The sequence below is a fragment of the Elaeis guineensis genome, chromosome 3 (assembly GCF_000442705.2).
Source record: "Elaeis guineensis isolate ETL-2024a chromosome 3, EG11, whole genome shotgun sequence".
In the NCBI taxonomy this organism is placed as follows: Eukaryota; Viridiplantae; Streptophyta; class Magnoliopsida; order Arecales; family Arecaceae; genus Elaeis; species Elaeis guineensis.
Window position 1 is genome coordinate 111,598,366 of NC_025995.2, and position 20,625 is coordinate 111,618,990.

The 20,625-nt window shown below is 36.3% G+C and overlaps 1 protein-coding gene and 1 long non-coding RNA gene across 2 annotated transcripts; both read left to right on the forward strand.

Annotated features, from left to right (window-relative positions):
- Nucleotides 1-1,484: 1,484 nt before the first annotated feature.
- LOC105040899 (uncharacterized) lies at nt 1,485-15,964 on the forward strand. Its single transcript, XM_010917646.4, has 6 exons — nt 1,485-4,884; nt 5,155-5,774; nt 5,980-6,189; nt 14,260-14,474; nt 14,693-14,781; nt 15,641-15,964. The coding sequence occupies exons 1-5, from the start codon at nt 1,686-1,688 to the stop codon at nt 14,727-14,729; spliced, it is 4,281 nt and encodes a 1,426-aa protein (XP_010915948.1). The 5' UTR covers nt 1,485-1,685; the 3' UTR covers nt 14,730-14,781; nt 15,641-15,964.
- A 581-nt stretch (nt 15,965-16,545) lies between these two features.
- Nucleotides 16,546-20,277, forward strand: LOC140856597 (uncharacterized). Its single transcript, XR_012139995.1, has 2 exons — nt 16,546-19,779; nt 19,880-20,277. It is a non-coding gene; the product is annotated as an uncharacterized lncRNA (long non-coding RNA).
- The last annotated feature ends 348 nt before the right edge of the window (nt 20,278-20,625 follow it).

A 20,625-nucleotide genomic window follows, 5' to 3' on the forward strand; every position in this document is an offset into this window, starting at 1 on the left:
TTCTTTACAAAGCCTTCATGGAAACACATGCGCTGGCCGTCACCTCAGCAATTAGTTCACTAAATATCAACATGCCCTGTTTAACTGAATTATTTATTGATTGCTAGGGTTTATGGTTTTATTGTTGGACGGTATGGGGGCTTTGTGCATCAGACGGCCAACATTCCATGATGGTTGCATCGTTTAATGTTTTGTTGATCATCAAATATTGTTTGCATCAGTTGGTTGAAGGTTGTCAAGATGACCCTTCCGCGAGGTTAATAGTACCGTGAATTAAGTTGTTTCATTTATAATACATTGTAGATTGAATTTGACGTCAAGACGACGTATGTCTCCAAGTCCCGAAAGATATTTTATATTTTAATTTTTTGAGTTATTTTTATGATAGAATGATGTAGCTGTCCGTCTGTATAAAAAAATAAAAAATAAAAAAAAAGTTGCTGGGGCAACATAGTTGGTAAGACTAATGTCCACTTTCTTTCTCCTTTTTAAGCAAGAGAAAGGGTAAATTGGCTTAAAATGAAAGCAATATAATCCATTTCTCAACCAACAAACAACAACAAGACATTTATCGTTTGATATCATCATGTCTATACTGTTAGGCAGTATTCTTCTTCCATCATGAATCATGTTGATATAATACAAGTTTGCTTAACTAAATGAGTCAAGCATCCATTAATGATTATAAGGATCTATCCAGTTTATTTGGGACACAAAACCTTACAAATTTTAATTTATAGTTCTAATCATATTAAAATATTCTTCGAATTAATAAAATATTTTTGAATTATTTTCAATTTTTTTCTTGATTGAATGATTTTTAAAAAATGAATCGATCTAGAACTATTCAATTAGTTTGAATTATATAAATTTTAAAATTTATTCACTATTGTTCTTGACTAATTCAAAAATTATGTTACAAGTTAATGACACTATATTATTTGTTAGAGTTTATTTTTGATATCATTGTTTACTTTTGTTTTTTTATTTTAAACAAATAAATTTATAAATACTTCTGAATGTTTTTTTTAATTTTATTATATTTTTATTTTTTTATAATTAAATTCTTATATTTTTAAATTTTAAATCATTATATATGATTAAATTATTTTTAAATATTAAATTTGTGATAAATTTGCATTAGCCCACTCTCTATATCCATCCGGGACATCTATGTCCAAATGAAAGCAGTGACGTAGCAAAAAGCTTAGTAAAAAATAAAAAACTCAAATTTGATCCTTTTTATGTCAAAATACATACTAGATTCTAATTGGTTATCAGATGATTTATCGCAAAAATTATCATAGTATAACCGAACTGTAAATCTAAAAATATATCAAAAAAATAACAAATTATTTTTTTTGAAAAAAATCATCCGGTTCGGCTCCCTAGGCCGATCAGACCGGACCGGACAATTCTGGTCGCGTTCGTCCAATCTAGAAAACCAGGTAAATCTATATTTCCGGTGGCAAAAAAGGCCGTCGCCATCTTTATATCCAATACCACTCTCTTCGGGGAGTTTGCGGGGGTTTTAGTGCCTCCCTCCATCCCCGCAATCGTTGCCATTTGCCGCTCCTCCCCATTTCTTCTCCCTCAAAATCATGGCGATCCACAATCTTGTAATCATTCTTTTCCATTGATAGATTCGCTGAGTCTTCTTCCTCCAATCCCTTTTCTCTCTTGCTATGGATGTCTCCAGTGCTCCACTCCTCAAAACCACCAATTTTTTCTGCAGAGTTTCTTCTCTCCGATCCAATCCTACCTCTGTGACTCTCTTTAAGAAGAATCCACTGAGGAAAGGCGCGGATCATTTTGTTGATTTCTCAAAAATCCCATCCTGGAGACCTTCAGCCGCTTCCATCCAAGGAGCTTTAGAAATTTCCGCCCATTTTCGGAGACCTTCGAGGCGTCGGAACACTCTCAGAGAGAAACTTATTCCTTACGGAGAAGAAAGGAAGGTAAGTAAGGTTACCGAACTCTTAAACCCTGATTCCAGTGATTCAAACTATATCAATGGCGAAACGAAGACAGATAATTCTGAGTCAAGTTCGAATTTTGATAGCGAGAGAGTGGTTGATGGTGGTAGTTCAGCGAACCCAAATCTTTCTGGGAAGTCGGTTTTGTTGAATAAATTGGAGAAATGGGTCGACCGGTACAAGAATGATTCGGAGTTTTGGGGAGTCGGTGCAGGCCCTATATTCACTATTTATCAAGATACTGATGGGAAAGTTAGCCGGGTTTCAGTAAGTGAGGATGAAATTACAAAAAGGAGCCAAATCCGAGTATGGTCTCTTGAAGAGAAAGAATCAACAGATGAATTTATGGATGTGAATTCTAAGATTTCACGTGCTAAACTCATTGCTAAACAGATTGAAAGTGGTCAGTATGTGCTCCCGAGAAATAGCTCAATCGCTAAGTTTGTGGTTGAGGGGAAAAAATTCTCTTTTGTTGATGGTCTTCGGTCCATATCTCTTCAGAGTGGGCCAATTTTGAAGATCTCCCCTCAGATTGGGTTCACAGTGTTGTGTGGTTGCTATGTTTTCTGGGCCATGACAAAGTTGTTTGCGGGAAATCACGAGGTGGAGCTGACAAGGGAAGAGGTTGAGATGCTGAGGAGAAAGAAAAAATCGAGGATGGAGGGGGAGGAGATGAAGAAGGGCAGCATCAAAGTTATTGAGGATGTACCAGAGTTCCCAACCACAAGAAGGCCTCAGTTGGATAAGAATGAACTGATGAAGAACATTATGCAAGCCAAGGCATCTACAGAGAAATTGGCCATAACAGATATCTCTAGTCATTTTTATCCTAGCAGTTCTGACTTCGATGATCAAGTTAGGGAAATCAGAGAGATGGTAAGCAAGGTTCATGAATTAGAGCAACAGGATTATTCCCAAAATGATAAGAAAGGTGAAGAAGATGGTGTAGCTTCTATTCTGTTGGGTGCAAGAGATCAAAATGTTAGTAATGAAAATAATGCTAACGCAGAAGCTGCATCCATAAAAGAAGGTTCAAATCATGACAATACTTCTGAAATTGATCTGCTTGAAGACCAGGAAAAGAATGGGACGTCTTCTGTATTTATTGAAAACAAGAAGCTGCTCGGAGAAAATAGCATGGGTAATATGAACGATGCTCCAGGTGCAGAATCATTAAACACCTCTGCAAACAGCAACCGTATTACCACTGTTAAGGTGGATGATCAAAATGAAGAGAAGACAACATGCTCGAAGGATGGAAAATCTGTTAAGGTTGATATAGAACATACTGTTCATTCTGGTAACACTAATGTTTTTAGTATTGTTGACTGGATCAATGAAGAGACATCTGGGAAAATGAAGATGGAGAGTTCCATGATGGAAGAGAAAGAATCTAGCAGAAGTTCTTCTGATTTTCTTAGAACCAGGCCAAAAATTATAAGGTCAGTGAAGGAAGCTAGAGAGTACCTAGCTCGAAAGCACGGGCCCCTACAGGGAAAAGTGCAAGCTGATCAGGAAATGCAAATTAAAGAGCTGGCAGCAAAAACCAATGCTTGCAGCTTTACTTATGATGACAATCCTATTGTAAGGACAAGTCAGTCAAGTAGGGAGAGTTCTAATGTTCCTGTGCCAAATAAACTGCATCATGATAATGTTTCTGACACTAGATCACATGGTGATGGTAGTATGATTAAGACTTCATCTATCATGATGGAGAATTCTGAAGTGCAAGGAGCAGAAACTGTGAATGATGGTAATTATAGAGGGAAATCACTGAAGCCCCTAAATGTTAAGGGAGGTGCGAATTCTTCATTTTCAGATGATTCTGAGATCGGTAAAATGTTAAGCTCAAATGAAATGTTGCTTGGAGATGTTGCAGAACAGCCTGTTTCTCATGCTTCTTCTAGCATTTCGAGAATGAGAAATCTGAGTGATGAACAAACACTTGTACAGGATCAGAATGACGGTTGCATCTTTCACACATCTGACAACAGTCAAGAATCAAAAGCCCATAGCATCTATTCTGATAAATCTACTTTAGGTGTTACTTCAGATGTATTGATGTCTGGAATGACCACGCCATCCAAAAATGATGCAGTTTATAATTCTCAAGAATCAGAGACTTTAACAGAAAAGGAGCAATCTGAACAGAAAACACAACTTAGAAGACTTAAAAATGATAGAGATATTTGTGACACCAGAAATAATGAAGATACTGATGGCAGCAAGGGTGGGATACTCAGTTTAGAAAGTAGAATGGCTGGATCATCAACTTTAGACATGACACAGAATGTTACTTTATCATCTGTCAGCTCTTCCAAAGAGCCCACAACAGACAAAAAGGAAATCGGAGATGATAATTGTAGATACTCTCTGTTTGGGGATAACATATCTGGAGAGAAAAGAACAGCCAGCTCTCCTAAGTTTAAAGAAGCACATGACATGAAAGTGCTTTCTAGGTCTGGAACAAACTTCTCAGGTGATTCTGATGGAGCTGGCTGTCTAGCTAACGAAGAACATCAAGATGCTGAGAACAGTTGGGTCAACAAAAATTTTCAGGAATTTGGTCCTGTAATTAAGAAGATTGGAATCGGCTTCAAAGAAAATTACATGGTGGCAAAAGAGAAGGTTAAAGAGCAGCAAGGTTTAAGTGCTGATATAAGGGAACTTGGATTAATGGAAGAGGATGAGGAACTGGAATGGCTGAATGATGAAAATCTTCGGGAGATCGTATTTCAAGTTAGAGAGAATGAGCTGGCTGGAAAGGATCCTTTTCATTTAATGGATCCTGATGATAAAAACACCTTCTTTGAGGGGCTTGAACGCAAAGCTGAGAAGGTGAATGAAAAGCTACTGGGTTTGCATGAGTGGGTCCACTCCAGGATTGAAAATCTCAACTATGGAGAAGGTACTCATTTAATTGGATCTTTTATATGTCTGTATGTTGCATCGGTCAAAATAAGGTACCAAAAATAAAAATATTATTAGGATCTAGAAATTTAAAACTGTGAACCACTATGTTTTTAGTACATATTATTCTTATCATCCTTCTCTTTTATCCTGTTAACCTCATTATATAGTTTGGTCATGCCACAACAAGCTAATAAATGATTATGGATTTGGACAATATCGGTGAGGATAATACTGTTAATTTGTTTATGTATTTCTTTTGAAACAGATGGCATCAGCTTGGATGATCCATTAGAGAAGATAATTCCTCATTGGAAAGGTCCTGTAATTGATAAAAATCTTCAGTTTCATAGCAAGCTCTCTGAAAATCAGACAGCAATTTTTGCTGAAAAGGGGGATGCTCAGAATAGCCTTCAAAATATGAAAGAGTCACCAAATTCTAATGATGCCATTTACTGTTCTTTTAATGGTAAAAGGAATATGTCTCCTGATAAGTCTTATGCAAACCCCAAGACACTTATAGAGAGCAGTGATGGTGCAAGTAGACCTGGCAAAAAGACTGGGAAGGAACACTGGCAGCATACAAAGAAATGGTCCGAAGGTTTCCTGGAAGTTTATAATGCAGAGACAGATCCAGAAATTAAATCTATCATGAGAAATATGGGAAAGGATTTAGACAGATGGATCACGGAGAAAGACATACAAGATGTCGCTGACTGGATGACAAGAATACCTAAAAGGAAGCGGAAATACATAGAAAAGAAAATGCAGAAAATTAAAGGGGAAGTGGAAATGTTTGGGCCGCAAGCAGTGGTTAGCAAGTACAGAGAATATTCAGATGAAAAAGAAGAGGATTACCTTTGGTGGTTGGATCTTAATTTCATCCTGGTAAATATTTAGTTACATCCCATTTCTATGCCATTCTTTTTGTTAATCTGGAGCTTTTTTTGGCCAGCTTGCATACCAGTAATGCAGTGACATGGTGCTTCATATTCCAAACTCCAGTTTCTACCTCTCATTGCCTTTTTCTAATCTTTATGTGATTTACTTTAGTTTTTTCTTCATTTTTTTGATTGTTATTTGTTGTCTACAGTGCATTGAACTGTACACAGTCGAGGATGGCAACGCGAAGGTGGGATTTTATTCCTTAGAGATGGCTGCAGACCTTGAACTGAATCCAAAGCAGTTTCATGTGATTGGTTTCGAGGATCCAGGAGATTCAAAGAATTTCTGTTATATTGTCCAGGCTCATATGGATATGCTTGGAAGTGGCAGAGCTTTTGTCGTTGCTCGACCTCCAAAGGTAGTGTTTTGGTAAACCCGCTTCTCGATTCATCAGAACTTGAATCAGAGCAGCTGATAGATAACATGTTCTTCCTTGTTTTTTATTGAATAGGCCTATCATTAGCCATTAGAAATTCATGCAAATGTTCTTGTTACCATTTCAATAGTTGTTGATATTATTGCCTTCTGCATAGAAGGGAACTATTACCATAAATCTTAGCTGTAGACCCATGTCTCTAACCTATTCATATGCAAGAAAAGCAAAAATTCTTTATGACATTAGTGCTTCAACAACTAAAAGCCTGGAATGAACAGATGTGGATCGTTTTTTTAAGTCAGTTAACAAAGTTCAGATATTTAATATTACTCATGGTAAATGGCCTCTGAAAGGGTCAGAACAGATTCTATGAAATTATTTATAGATTCATTTCATAGAATCTGTTCAGGAGATAGTGATGATGATTGATGAGGTCCTAAATTGATCTTTGCATGTAAGAATTGGCAAACTTATGCATTACCAATCAATACACTAGCTTATCTGTTGACACTTACCAGGAAATGTTGTGGCCATAAATACTTTTCCTGACCGTAGGGGGCTTAATGCAAATAGAGATTGATAGTAGGAAATAAAATTATTATGAAAGTTGTTGTGCCATAAGTATGATGATTGTGGGGAGTACTGACAGTGTCAGAATTTTATGCTTTTTGACTTCGAGAAACAGGCAAGGTCAAGATGTCAGTCAGACAGTATGATTGGCTTCTATTATATGACATTCAAGAGCTGTTTTTTGTTAATGCTTGTATTTTATCTGATGTTCAACTCATTTTAGTCTCCCCTTTAATTAATACCATGTGCAGGACAGAGGAAGCCGAATATTAAAGGGTAGAATAGATTACTCGAGGTTAGGGAGAAAAGATAGGTTTTCCAGCTTCTTAAAATATCCACTTTACTCAGAATAAATTGGTTACTTTTCTAGTGTTTGGACTGTTGAAGTGGAATAAAGGGGTTGAAATAGTCCTTGTTCCACTTAACCCTCTTTTAACCCTGAACTAAATGAAGCCTTCTTTTTTAAAAAAATACCTGGCAAATCAACTCATTTAGTACTAATCAGAGACACCATGGACTGCCACCTAGGCTCTTGATAAGGTTTGGTTGGCTGGTTTAACATCATATAATGTTTTTATAGGCTCAATTATTTTTTGCAGGACCACCTAGGTGGCTGCCTTCATTGCCAAATTACCTCCCTTTACATGGTAATTGTTTTACAACACTGTTGTAAGGATGTAATATAATTCGGGATACCTAAGTTACGTGATGATGAATCTATCATCATTAGGGGCTTCAGAGTGGCCATGGTTTTGTGATATTAATCTCCTTTGGCTATATTTTTCTAATAATTGTAGTTTTGAACTTTGTCACAATCTTTGGACTGGTATTTTTGTTAGGATGTTACCAAACAAGAAATAAGTGGCATGGCATCAGATAATTTTATGTGAAACTGCACTATTTCCCATCTACTTCTTGATGTAGTTGATCTATCTATGTGAATATAACTTAGAGTTTGTTGCTCTTTTACTTCTTATAAAGTTCTTCTCACAAAAGGAAATTCCAGAAGTTAGATTTTCAACAAGGTTTGCAATCTTAGTAACGAGTAAACCGAAGGTCCGATATTAATTCAGTACAGTATTATATGATACTGACACTTATATGCAGTGGCATACTTGTATGGCACTAGTTTGCTTTTTCTTTATTTTTTTTAATTTTTTGGTTGTTATGATTATTCTAAGATTTAGGGATATTCTAAATGTGACTTTTAAGGTTGTTTTATTATTATTGTTGTTATTGTGATCATCATCATCCATATAATGTAAAATTGTCCCATTTGCTCTGATAAGAGGTTATTTATCTCTCCAAGCAACTTATCATAGATATCCCTTACACTAGGAGGATGGAGCTGATAGCAAAATGGGTGTTATTTGCAGCATTTATAAGAATGTAGTTAGTGAAACCAAGAAACATTAGCTATCCATGCAGCCCTTTTTCTTATTCTTAATGAGTATGGAAGTAATACTCTAATGCTTTGAATCTTTGCTGCGGAAGGCATATGGATTTAAGTCATAAATGGTAGCCTTTTCTAGTATATCTATGACTTTTTTCCTTTTTGTCAGTAAAATTTCCAAACATAGATGCTATTCGGCTGCCACTCCTACCAACAACCTCTCTTACCGACTGGCTCTTCTTGCAGTTGGATCTTTCATGAAGGACCTAGAAAGAAAACCCTTCTCATATTGTAAGGATCCAAACTATGTCCTATGCCTGACAACCTCCTCCCTTTGCTAGTGATCATTCAGATTATTTTGCATGACAACCTAAATCTGAGTCTCCACCATTTTTTCTGGATTCAATGCCTTATGGTCATCTACATCCATAGCTAATAGTGGATTAGTTGCCCGATAATCAATCTTTGCTTGTTTCTCTATGCCCTTTTTTTTGCTCTTCCTAAAGCCATGACAGTGCTTCATCAATTGTTGAATCTCTGATTTTTTGCACCCAATCTCATCAGAGTACTCATTGATCAAATGCTGCTTCAATCTCGTCACTCCATCTCCTCCACTTTACATTGCATCATTGCATTATTTGCATATCTAATGGTATCGCCCTGAAATTATTATGCCATGCTCCCTACTCATGTTAGCATCCTTGTCTTTATTTTTTTTTTCTCTTCAATCAATTTTTGCAAGTTTGATGCACCATACATCATAAATCACTTTATTCATTACCATGAATTGTATATAATGGATTTGTATTTTTTTTTAGAAATTAAAATACATTTTAGACATATTAGAGATTTTTATAATAAAATAATATAAAAAATATGCACGTTCTAGATAATATATTCGAATTACCAATACATGTTGCCATATTTTTCATTATTTTTAGTCGAACAATTTTTAAGTTATTAAAAATTTATATAATTTAATAATCTATACAAATACATTAAAGGAGAAGCCAATGCTCTTTCGAAGCGACAAACGTCGCAAATCCATGAAAATACATGTCCATAATCTGAGATGCCACATGTCCTTCATCCAATGGTGTTGGCAGCCCACTTTGCCCCGTAGCTGCTTACATAAAAAAATAATAAAAAGAAAAGTGCGGCGGATCTAATGGTGGATTGAGTTCACATTACGCTGGACTGGTTGCATTAGAAAAAATAATTAAAAAAAGAGTATGGTGGCCTTACATCCATTTATCTGGCATAAAAAAAAAACACGTGCTCTACGTATGTTTGCTTGGCGATAGAGCCTTCCATGAACATTCATTGCAGGATGGAACTCGATTGAATAGAGTAATCTCCAGATAGTCTTTCTTGACTGATTCAAGAGGAATGATGGTCTGAAAATGTTGGATAAGATTGGAGGGGACTGCTTAATCAAAGAAGCAGAAGATACGATACGATGGAGGATAGTCAGTGAGGGAGGATGGGGTTATAAATATCCCTTTCTCGGTATTGGACAGCATGCTTGGGTGGAAGACAGGATTTTCAAGTGAGTTTTTTCACTATAAGTGAAATTTTGCTTGCATTATTTTCTCTCATCAGACTGTATGGTGTGGTTGTTGCAGATGTGCTGTAGGCATCTGTTCCCCGTGCTGCATCATCTGAGCAAGGGGAAGGTCCGGTCCTAATCGAGGTGTGGTTCATTAGTACTTTCACCATCAGAGCTACGGAGGATTGCTACATCCTTTGACAACCTTTCTCCTTTCGTGCTGCATCATATGGGAGATAGGGTTATTGTGATCAATGTAGATATAGGATCACTGTTGAACGCAATTTGAAAAGGTTGCTGCATGCGATAGCCTCCAGTTCTCGAAGATCGCCATGAACGATGCTTTAGCAGGCATTCATGGTGGCATTGAGGAAAAGGGAGAGGAGAACAAGGTTGGGATGGTTGTTGAACTTCAGCTGCCCCCTAGTCCCTTCGATTTTTTTTTGAAGGGTTTTTGGGTTTGGATCCGAAGGAATTAGTTTTGGATTTTGGGTTCGGACAGATTGGTTCGGGTTTTATTAATTGAACTAACGGGTTCAGGCTGAAGGATCTAGTTTTGATTAACCGACCTAACGGGTTTGGGCTATTGGGTGATAGGTTATTGGGAATTGTCTTGGGTGGATTCGGGTTGAACCTAGATTTTCTAATAGGGTTTGGTCTGAGCTTAGGGTCAGGGTTGGGTCCCTGATCAGGGTCAGTATTGGGTAGTCTAGGCTTAGGGTAATGGTTGAGTTGACCCTGGGTTTCCGAATACGGTTTGGTGTGGGCTTAGGGTCAGGATTGGATCCCTGATCAAGGTCAGCTTCAGGGAGCCTAGGTTAGGGCAATGGTTTGGTTGAGCCTGGGTTTTTCAATAGGATTCAGTCTGGGCTTAGGGTCAAGGTTGGGTTCCTGATCAGGGTCAGCATCAGAGAGTCTAGGTTAGGGTTTGGCTTGCAAAGAGAAAAATGGCGGAGGAGGGAGAGGATGACGGGTGGTGAGGGTCTAGGTTAAGGGGATCGTGGCGGTGGTCGGTAGGTTGACGGTCAGTGTAGATAAGGATTAGGGTTTGGCCCATGGGGGTAGCAACGACGATGGGTTAGGGCTTAGGTTACGGTTGGTGTTAGGGTTTTTGAGATGGATGTTGGGACGTCGGAGGGTTAGGGTTAAGTAGGGTCCAAATTAGGGTTAGGGTTTAGATGGGGATGGCGGTTGAGAGGGTCAAGATTAGCATCGAGGTTCGGGCTAGGATTTGGATTGGGGTTATGGAGATGGGAATGGCAACGGAGAAGTCCAATAGAAAATAAAGACAGGGGTAAGGAGAAGAGAAAAAAAATGAGATAGGGGTGTTGAATCCAGGACCGACGGAAGAGGAAGAGGGATGGGATGATGGAAGGTACCAAAGGCAGACAACTCAGCAGCGAGCTAGCACTTCCTCAACGGCAGTTGGCTTTAGGCTCCTCGGTGTGCATCCTTGGTTAGCGAAATCGGCCCATACCGATGGGATCCAACGAGAGAGAAGCGTCAGGTGCAAATCCGACGGGTGGTCGCAGAGTGGTGAGGGGCTTCGGGGGTGGGACAGGGGCTAAAGGGAGGGGGGTTTGTGGGAGGCGGCAGAGTAGAAACGGTTGAGAGAGGAAGCTGGCATTTGACAAGGGAGGATTGTCAGGTGTGGATTCGATGGGTGGTCGCAAAGAGGTGAGGGGCTTCTAGGGAGGGGCGGGGGCCGGGGGTGGGTTTGGGGTAGGTGGCGGGATGGAAGGGTCGAGAGAGGAGGCAGGATTATTTAGGGGGCCATTCGCATGGAACGGTTTATGCGTGTGCCACGCATAAAAACCCCATGCGCCCTCATAATGCCTGAGAGACCCTATAAAAAATATATGCGGGGACTGGCAGCATAAATATTGTATGCGGGTGGTTACATGTTCTTGATATTTATGGTTGTTTTGTGCTGGCATCCTCATATCTGTATCATGCGAAAATTACAATGAATATATATTGCTATGCTTTTTATTTGGATTTATTTGATGAAAAAAAAATCTGACAAGGTAAATGCTATACCATATTAGCATAAATTGATTTATTTTTTTTAAAAAAATGCTCATTAACATAAATTATCAAGGAATTTTTTTTAGAGGATAGAAAAATTGAATATGCTTATTAAATAATTTTTTTAAAATATTAGTATGAATTGATTAAATCTTTTTAAAAAAATGCTCATTAACATAAAGTGACAAGGAAATTTTTTTTGAAGGATAGAAAAATTGAATATATTTATTAAATAATTATGTTTTAGAATCAAGTTTATCATAATTTGATTACTTTTTTTAACAAAAAGCTCATTAACATAAATTACGCAAGGAAATTTTTTTTTAAGGATAGAAAAATTGAATATGCTTATTAAATAATTTTGATGAGATCAAGGTACTTTAATTCTGATGATTATATATATGCCCCCTTCCTCTATTTTTATTTTTATTATATTATAAAAATTTTACATTTGGATAATATGATTACAAAACATCTGTATATTTTTTCTATAGTTTGGGGGACGGATGCCCTACATACGAAGATTCATGATGTATTAGATGATGACATCAGATGGTACTACTTATTTTATATTAGATGTCTGTATTCTGTATAAAAAAATGAAGATGAAACCAACATGGCTTTATAGGAGATAGATAATACAATTTTAATTAAAATTATTAATTTCTTCAAATTATTATCATATTTTTATCGATCGTTTTTGCCTTTACTTGATTTCGACCTGTAGCGCAGTGTGGGTACATTGCTAGTTTCCATTGTGGTGCAAAAAAAATGATCAAATAACTTTAGAAAATACTTCCAAAGTACCTACAAAGAACACTTATTTTCGATATATTTTATTTTAAATATTTTTTAATTAATTTAGTTAAAAATTAATACTTATATATAAAATATATCAAAGCTTTTTCTTAAGGAACTTGCATATATATATATATATATATATATATTTATATATATTTGCCCATGAGTAAACCTTAATCATCACATATTTTTGAAATTTTTTGAATTTGAGCTTAAGTCAGGTAGTCTTAACCATGTGCAAATTTAAATAATTTATTATCAGAAAAAGAAAACAATAAAATATGAACATCCTCAAGCATGCTACATTCTTTTTAATTTTTGAAAGTTATTATTATTATTTATTAAACTTAAAATATATATTTTTATTTTTAAAGTATATGATCAATGAAAAATCATGATTTCTTCTCTAGTGCATATATCACTTTTAAATCTATAGCAAGGTCCGCGGAACTGGTACTGGGACCCGTATCATGTGGCGGTTGATTCGACTTGATGAACTAGACGATTTGGTCCAGTTCAGTAGACTGAGTTAAAGCATTTTTTTTCAATTTTTACTCCATACAAGTCGGTACGTTTCAGTTTGATATAATATAGGGGCAGTACACCTCGGTGTGGGTGGTTCAAAAAATAGGGTTGAATTGACTTAACCCTGCACCGGTTTGGCTTGGTATAGGATGAACCGGGCGGTTCAGTCCGGTTCAGCAAACGATGATCAATGGTATATCATAAAATCATGTAAAATAAAAAGATGGCTTGATTTAGTTTAGCAGTTTTTGGCCTATTTTTAGGTTAAAAAAAAAAAGAGAGAAGAGAGGGAAGAAGATTGTATCTTTTCTTGTTGATTCGAGCCGTCGGCCTTCAAAATCTCTCCTTCCAGAGTCTTTTGAAGTTCAAATGAGAGGAGAAAATGGTCGGCAAGTTTCTTTTACCACTCCCTCTTCAATTATTAGTTCGGAACCAATAGGAACCCATCTGAACCAAGTCGAGTTGAGCAACCATGCAATTCTACACAGTTCGAATAGGTTAGAAATTGTTATTGCTGGTTCCGAAAGCAATCACCCAGATGGCTTGGTCTGCATAGATGGTTCCACTTGTATTGAATCAGCTTGGATTGGTTCTTGCTAGTTCCCAATTTGATCACCTTTATGGACCTGGCTCCACATAGGTTTGGTATGGCATGCCACGAACTGGGTGATTTGGTATGGGACACCCAAATCAAGTGGTTGGAGTCAATTTTCGGAACGTTGGTCTTCAAAAGGCACCTTTTAGATAATATAATTAATGTTACCGTGCTTGTTTTAATGCAGCACTTTTTTGCTTTAAAATTTACAGTAGTGCTATTTTAAAGCAACACCAAATAAGTCCTTAGCATCTTTTTGTGTATAAAGTAAATTAATTGTGAACAAATTGAAGCTCCTTGCAATTACTGAACAACCTTAGCTCACTGCTCTGGAAGCCATGGAGCTCATCACATGGGTGGCTATAACACCCTAGCACTTTAAATTATTTGCTACTGGCCACCTGATCACCTTGTCATGATCTTACTCTTGTTTTGAACATAGTAAATGTTGGTGCTGGTTCTATATTGACTCTCTTTTCTGAGCACATTGCTTATTAGCCATAGATCCTTATCATAATCCGGTAAATCTGCATGAAAATGCTCTTCGATGCAACTTATATCTGAGATTAACTATCATAAAATACCATGCAGGATGCATTTCGGGAAGCCAAAGCCAATGGATTTAGTGTTACTGTGATCAGGAAAGGGGAGGTCAAGCTCAATGTGGACCAAACACTGGAAGAAGTAGAGGAAGAAATTACAGAGATTGGAAGCAAAATATACCATGATAAGATCATGCATGAACGATCAGTTGATATTCGCACGTTAATGAGGGGTGTAATTACTGCTGAAAGATCCACCAAGAGGTGATTCCAATTGTTTATGTCTGGTCATAATAAATCAGCACATATAATTTCACACCTTACTTATTTCAATTAACTGTTGTAAGCACAAAATCATATGCTTGGACAATGATAACTGGCTTCCAGGGTTAAATATTATGGAACCTGCATGCTTGCTTTCGTGTTCTAAAAGCCTTGTGTTTGTTATTGCTACTGAACTTGTTGGTCCAATCTCTTCACAGGTCAAAACAGATGCGTACAAAGCTTGCTAAATCCTAAAGACATCATCCAGAATGGCACAAGGAGCCACCAGCTTTATTTTCCTTTAAAGGTATTTCTGCTCCATAAAATCCTTGAAAAAAAAAATTTGGTACTAACTGTAAGGTAGGGACTACAACTTATGCAATTAAGTAGTTGTTCTCTTCATCAGTGACATTAAGATTGAAACCCCTAATCAATGCCAACGTTTTGATGTTGTTTTCATAGAAGATACGATTAAAGTTTAACAGACTTGCAAACTTAAATAAGTTTCTTCACGGATCACACATTGTACCCTGTATGACTGAGGACCCACAGCTGCAGGTGTCTGCTAATTTTGCATGCAAACTTGCTCCATTTTCTAGGCTCAGTTGGGCTAATCATATTTATTTGAGTTACCATTATAAAATGTGCCATTTTCAAGCTTATAATAAATTACCTACTGACAATTCAAGAAGTAAATTTTTTGCACAAAAATAATCCAATAGTAGCAACTGGAGTATACTGAATTCATCTAGTGATTGATCAAATATACCATGTGATCATATATAAGATGAATTTAATTTGAGATATGTTTTAGTTGTGATAAAAGTTTTCATGTCAGACCAATATCTAATGGGTATGGCACAGTAATCATATATGTACTTCAGCTGATGCTGTGAATTTGCACATCCTCAATAAAATCCAGAAATAACTAGCATTGGAAATGGAACAGGAGAGGTCACCATTATCCAGGAACTTTACAATACAAAGATGGTTTTGATGGTTACACACACACACACACACACACACACACGCATACATACATACATACATACATACATACATACATACATACATACATACATATCTGAAAGTAGGTGAAGTAGATATTTATTCTAGGTTTGTTTGATAGTTTTGATATCCTATAACATAGTGCTATTATTTCACAGAATGAGTAGGTGCTATCAGAGAGGTGGTTGACTATGTTACAGAGCAGAAGGCAATCACCATGGAGCCTTGTACTGTACATTATCCAAAGAAAAGCCTTTTTCCTGCTTTTCTAAATTGGTTTCTTTTAATCAGCAGAATTGCATACTTTATCCTTGATGCCTTGAATGTAAATTGGTTTTTGATAGTTTTGAAGTACAAGAAAATTCTTTATCTGGATGATATAATGATTGTACTCTTTCAAAACATGGCAAAAACTATATTCTAGTGCTAGGGCTGTTTCAAGTACATCATTTGCTTATTTAGCTTTTTGTGAGCTTGCTGCATGATTTTTGATGCCTATTAGAACCAAACTCAAAAGGTCTCTTTTTGTCTCTTTTCACTTGGAATTTGCTATGCCAAAGCAGGGTCTTTATGATGATAAACTTACTGACCCTATCCTCACTCAAACGTGGACAAGGAAAAGAATTACTGGATATAACAATAATATGCCTTTTGGCTGGGAAAATAATACAGAACACTTAGGTTGACTGAAATTGTTGGTCCGTCGATCTCGTTCCCTTTTTCTTTGAGATGAAAAGTTCCTTGTTTTTTAATGATCCGGCTATGTAACCTTTTCATAACCAGCTGTTTTTGTTCTTACTATTGGGGAATCAAAACACTATGCAGTACCTTTGCCTGGTAGGTGTTATCACCTCAAACATGGATCCATAGGGTAGTAACACATTTTAAGAGATGCCACTGGCTGGTGACTGATTCATCATAGATGTTCTTCTGAACATAGTGGAAGTTGCAGGCATGGTGATGGGAGAAGAATAAATTATTAGGGGAGAGTGCAAGTGCGGAAGCCGGAGAGCGGATAAACAAGACAAAAGCATGGTGAAGAAAACCTCTAGAGCAGGTAAAAGATTTATCTGAGAATCCATACTTTCCTGATAAATATTTTTCAAGCAATATTTAGATAGAAAAATAATTTATTTATATTCTTTTACACAAAAAAAAGTGACTTCGAAATTTGTTATACATGTCCTCTTACATTACTACTTTCCTGGATAAGTTGGTAAAATTTATCCATATTTTCATGATATCCCTTATGCTTTTTAGATTTGATTAAGTTATTAAGTATTGAATGATGGAGACATTGGAAATGAGAATGGGCATTTTAGATATAGCATTAAATATTTACTTTACTGGCTGATGGAAAAATGATTTAGCAACCCTTTAAATGGATAAATTTTTTTTCTATTTTATGGATAAATGTTGTCTATGGTAAAGTAACTTACCCATCTTGAAAAGTGTGAAAACATGGGTAAGTTGGTCAATAGAAAAATTGATCAATTTTTTCATGATATTTATCCACAAAAGAACGACCCCCTAGAGATTGGATTTGCAAAACCGGAGCCTCTCAAACAACCTGTATCTTCTAGCTCGCATCAATTACCGATTTCAATGTGGGAGTGTGGGATACACCCAGTGGCATAAAACACAACCTTATTAATTCTGTTACATCTATTTTCTTCTTTAATTTCCAGTATCAAGAAATAGTTAAATAGATGGAAGCTATTGTTCCAAGGAAAAATGTTATATGAGTGCAACCTTTTCACAAATGAATATAGCATCCATGAATGTATTCACAATTTGCATTATTTTTTTATCATTTTTTGAAATTTCCTATTATCTGATCTTTCCCCCTGCATACTTGGCAAATTTTCTGCAAATTTCTTTTATAAAATTTGAATCTTGCTAATGTATAGATAATTCCTAATTAAGCTTCTAATTATGCAATGAAGCTATATTATTTGAGCTTAGACAATTCTTGTGAGTGTAGATGGGCACTCCTTGAGTATTGGACCTTTTCATAAATTTTTTTTTTTTCCTTTTCATAATTTTTTTTTTTCTTTTCCCAAGTAAATTCATACTCTTTTGACATTTTGACTAACAGAACAATCTTTCTGGCATGACCTCTTGAACTATTTCTCCAGTTTAATACAACCTTGGTTTGATAAGTAAGCAGACCTTCCTTGATTAAGACAGACATACATATATATCTATATCTATATCCACACACACACACACATACATATAACGAAAGACTTGCTTTTATGAGATCTTTGTGCATTATTAAAAAAAACCATGCCATTGTGAGAGTAGCAAGTGAAGAAACATGCAAGAGTCTGCAAGAGCGAGACTTCTTATTGTTGTAGAGCAAGCCAAACCTTACGTTAAATTAGAACTGCATCAAGTTATGGTAAACCATACTGGATGATCCTGAAATTGCATCAAAGCATACCAATCCATGCTGGTCTGCAAGACTTTGCGTTATATAAGTAGGAATGCAGATTTCCTCTCCATACCTCAGGGTTGAGGATTAGAAGCACTACCATGTTTTGAAAGCTTGCTAGGATCTTACCGGAAAAAAAAAAAAAAAAAGCTTGCTAGGTGGATGCCTTTCATAATTCTAGGCTAGCTCCAATAATACTGGCAGCAGAACAAGAGTATTTCAGAATAAATCAATATTGCTCAGCAAAAGAATATCGGAATGAATTTTTTTTATTTTTTTTTGAGTAAATAAAAATCCTTGAGCTTAATTCAGCAGTTTTGATTATCTGAACCCAAGACAAGCAGGCGTGCCAAGCCTGCTTCAGCAGTTTTTAAGTTTTGATTATCTCCCAAGCACAAGCCCTTGTAGGAGGCGTGCCAACCAGCCGAACTAACAGCTGCAAGCCATAGATTTTGGCAATTATTAATATATTATTTCCATAAAGAAATAACAACAATGATTGTACTAAGGATTAAGAATATTTTACATGAAAAATCCACCTCTTATCATTTTACTGCATAGGTGAGCCACCCCATCCTAATGAAAATTAAATATATAAACATACTGCTTGTAAATGAAGGATAAAAATTCACAGGATGAGATTTATATTGCATCCATTTGCAATGGCAGATCAAATAGACTCTTGCCTGTTGTTGCACTCAATATGCCTCTTTGCATGTGGCAGCATTATAATAGTTTGAGTATCCACCCAGTAGCCAAGAAATCCTTACTTTAGAGAAAAAAAATTCAATGTTAAATACTCAAAATTCTGGGCGAAATACTCAAAATGCTATGTTAAACAATTGCTGTATTGTGTTGTATCATGATAAAAGCTTTTACCCATACCATAGTCTAAAATCTTGATTTAAGTAAACATGGATGCTTTATATTTAAAAAATAAATTGATGATACTAAATATATACCTTTGCTTGGAAACTTGGCATTTGAACTCTGATTAGATATACCAAAAAAGCTTGACTTTGGACAAGTCAAAAGCTGAGATAAATTATCAATGTTTGAGTTGATAGATGAATCAAAGATAAAGGTACAATTATTGTATTCATCATCAGTAGATCATAGTAGTGTAGACTGTTTACACAACTGTAATAAAATATTTTAAAAATATTTTATAATTATTAATCATATTTACCATGGGTAAAATATCTTAAACAAATTCAACTCTCTTTTTGGAGGACTTGGAATAACTACTTAAGCATTATTCGTGGAATGAATGTTCTCTTTAGACTTTATTCCTTTCCCATCTTCAGATGGACAAACATGCCCTCAGCCACAGAGTTGTTCCAACTAGGAATGAAAATATTCTGTCACAAAACTATCATGGAATGAATGAGATTTTCCTCATAAAAGGCCCTGAAAAGGAAGGAGATGAGAGAGAGAGATTACTGGTATTGGAAATCTGAGGTCGGTCTGAATTGGACCTCGAGCTTCAGTTGCCTCTCTCTGTTTAGCACTCATAAAACAGATCTTTGCTCTCCTTACCGTTCCTTGTTTTTTCCATTAATGCTGTTATCATCTGTATCATCGATCCTTCGAATCATATTATTCGTGCAATAATTTTTTTTATTTTCCTTTTTCATTTTGTTTATGATTCTTTCAGAAGCACTAAAAAGAAACGAGTCATATTGGAGTCCGCTAGAAATAAAATCTCTGTCAGAGACAAGTGATGATATGTGCTTTATACTATTAGATGTTATAACAGTTGGGGTTTATCTTGGATCAAGTGTCAGCATGGTTAATGGAGGCTTTGGTGTTGGATATTTGAAATTTCCTTCCCCACTAAGAGGGTTTTCCCCTAAAAGAGTACTTCTCTGTTTGATTCAATTCCAGGATTTTATGCTATGCTTTATGTACATATTCATCACTGATGAATTGATTCTTTGCTGTAATCTTCTTGTATCAGATAGTCAGGCAAGCTGGCATCAAATTGTGGATATATTGAAGGAATTATATAGGCCGATTGCCCGTGTATGAGCTAACAAGATACTCCTGTGATGTTCTTTATCCACAACCAATTTCATTCTCAAATCAGCAATGGAAGCATGTAGCTGACCGATGTACCTAAAATTTGAGGACTCTCAAAGTACTATGATTTTTCCGTTACACTGTGCTCTGGGCTTCAGGATTAAGAAATAACTCAAGTTGACTACTACTCATGAACTTCCAGTAACTTGTTGTACCTTCTTAGCAATCCGTACATATTGGAAATTTGGAAACTTTACAGGGGTTACATCTCTTTTGTAAATATTAACTTTGTGGTACTTGATATTAATATGTTTCATGATTTCAATTTTTCTTCTCTGTGAAGGGCTGCAAGCTCGGTGTTTTGTAAAGTAAATTATTTACATGAAGTTTGATTAGTTACACCTTTATACTGTGTCTTTACCCCGGAAGTGATGAATCATAACAACATATTTTTTGTCTACTTTATCTTGATTTTTCTTAGGATCCAGAAATTAGGGTTAGGGCAAGATTGAACGCAGGAAGTCATTACTCCTAATGAGCACGTAGAACACCGACCTCAAGACTAGATCCGTCGCTGCTTCCTCCCCAAGGCTCACTGCGAACAGCTCGAACGGGTCAGTGAACCTGTTGGATCTACTGCTTTTCAGCGAAATGTGCTGCCCCTTCGACCAAAATCACCGGAAC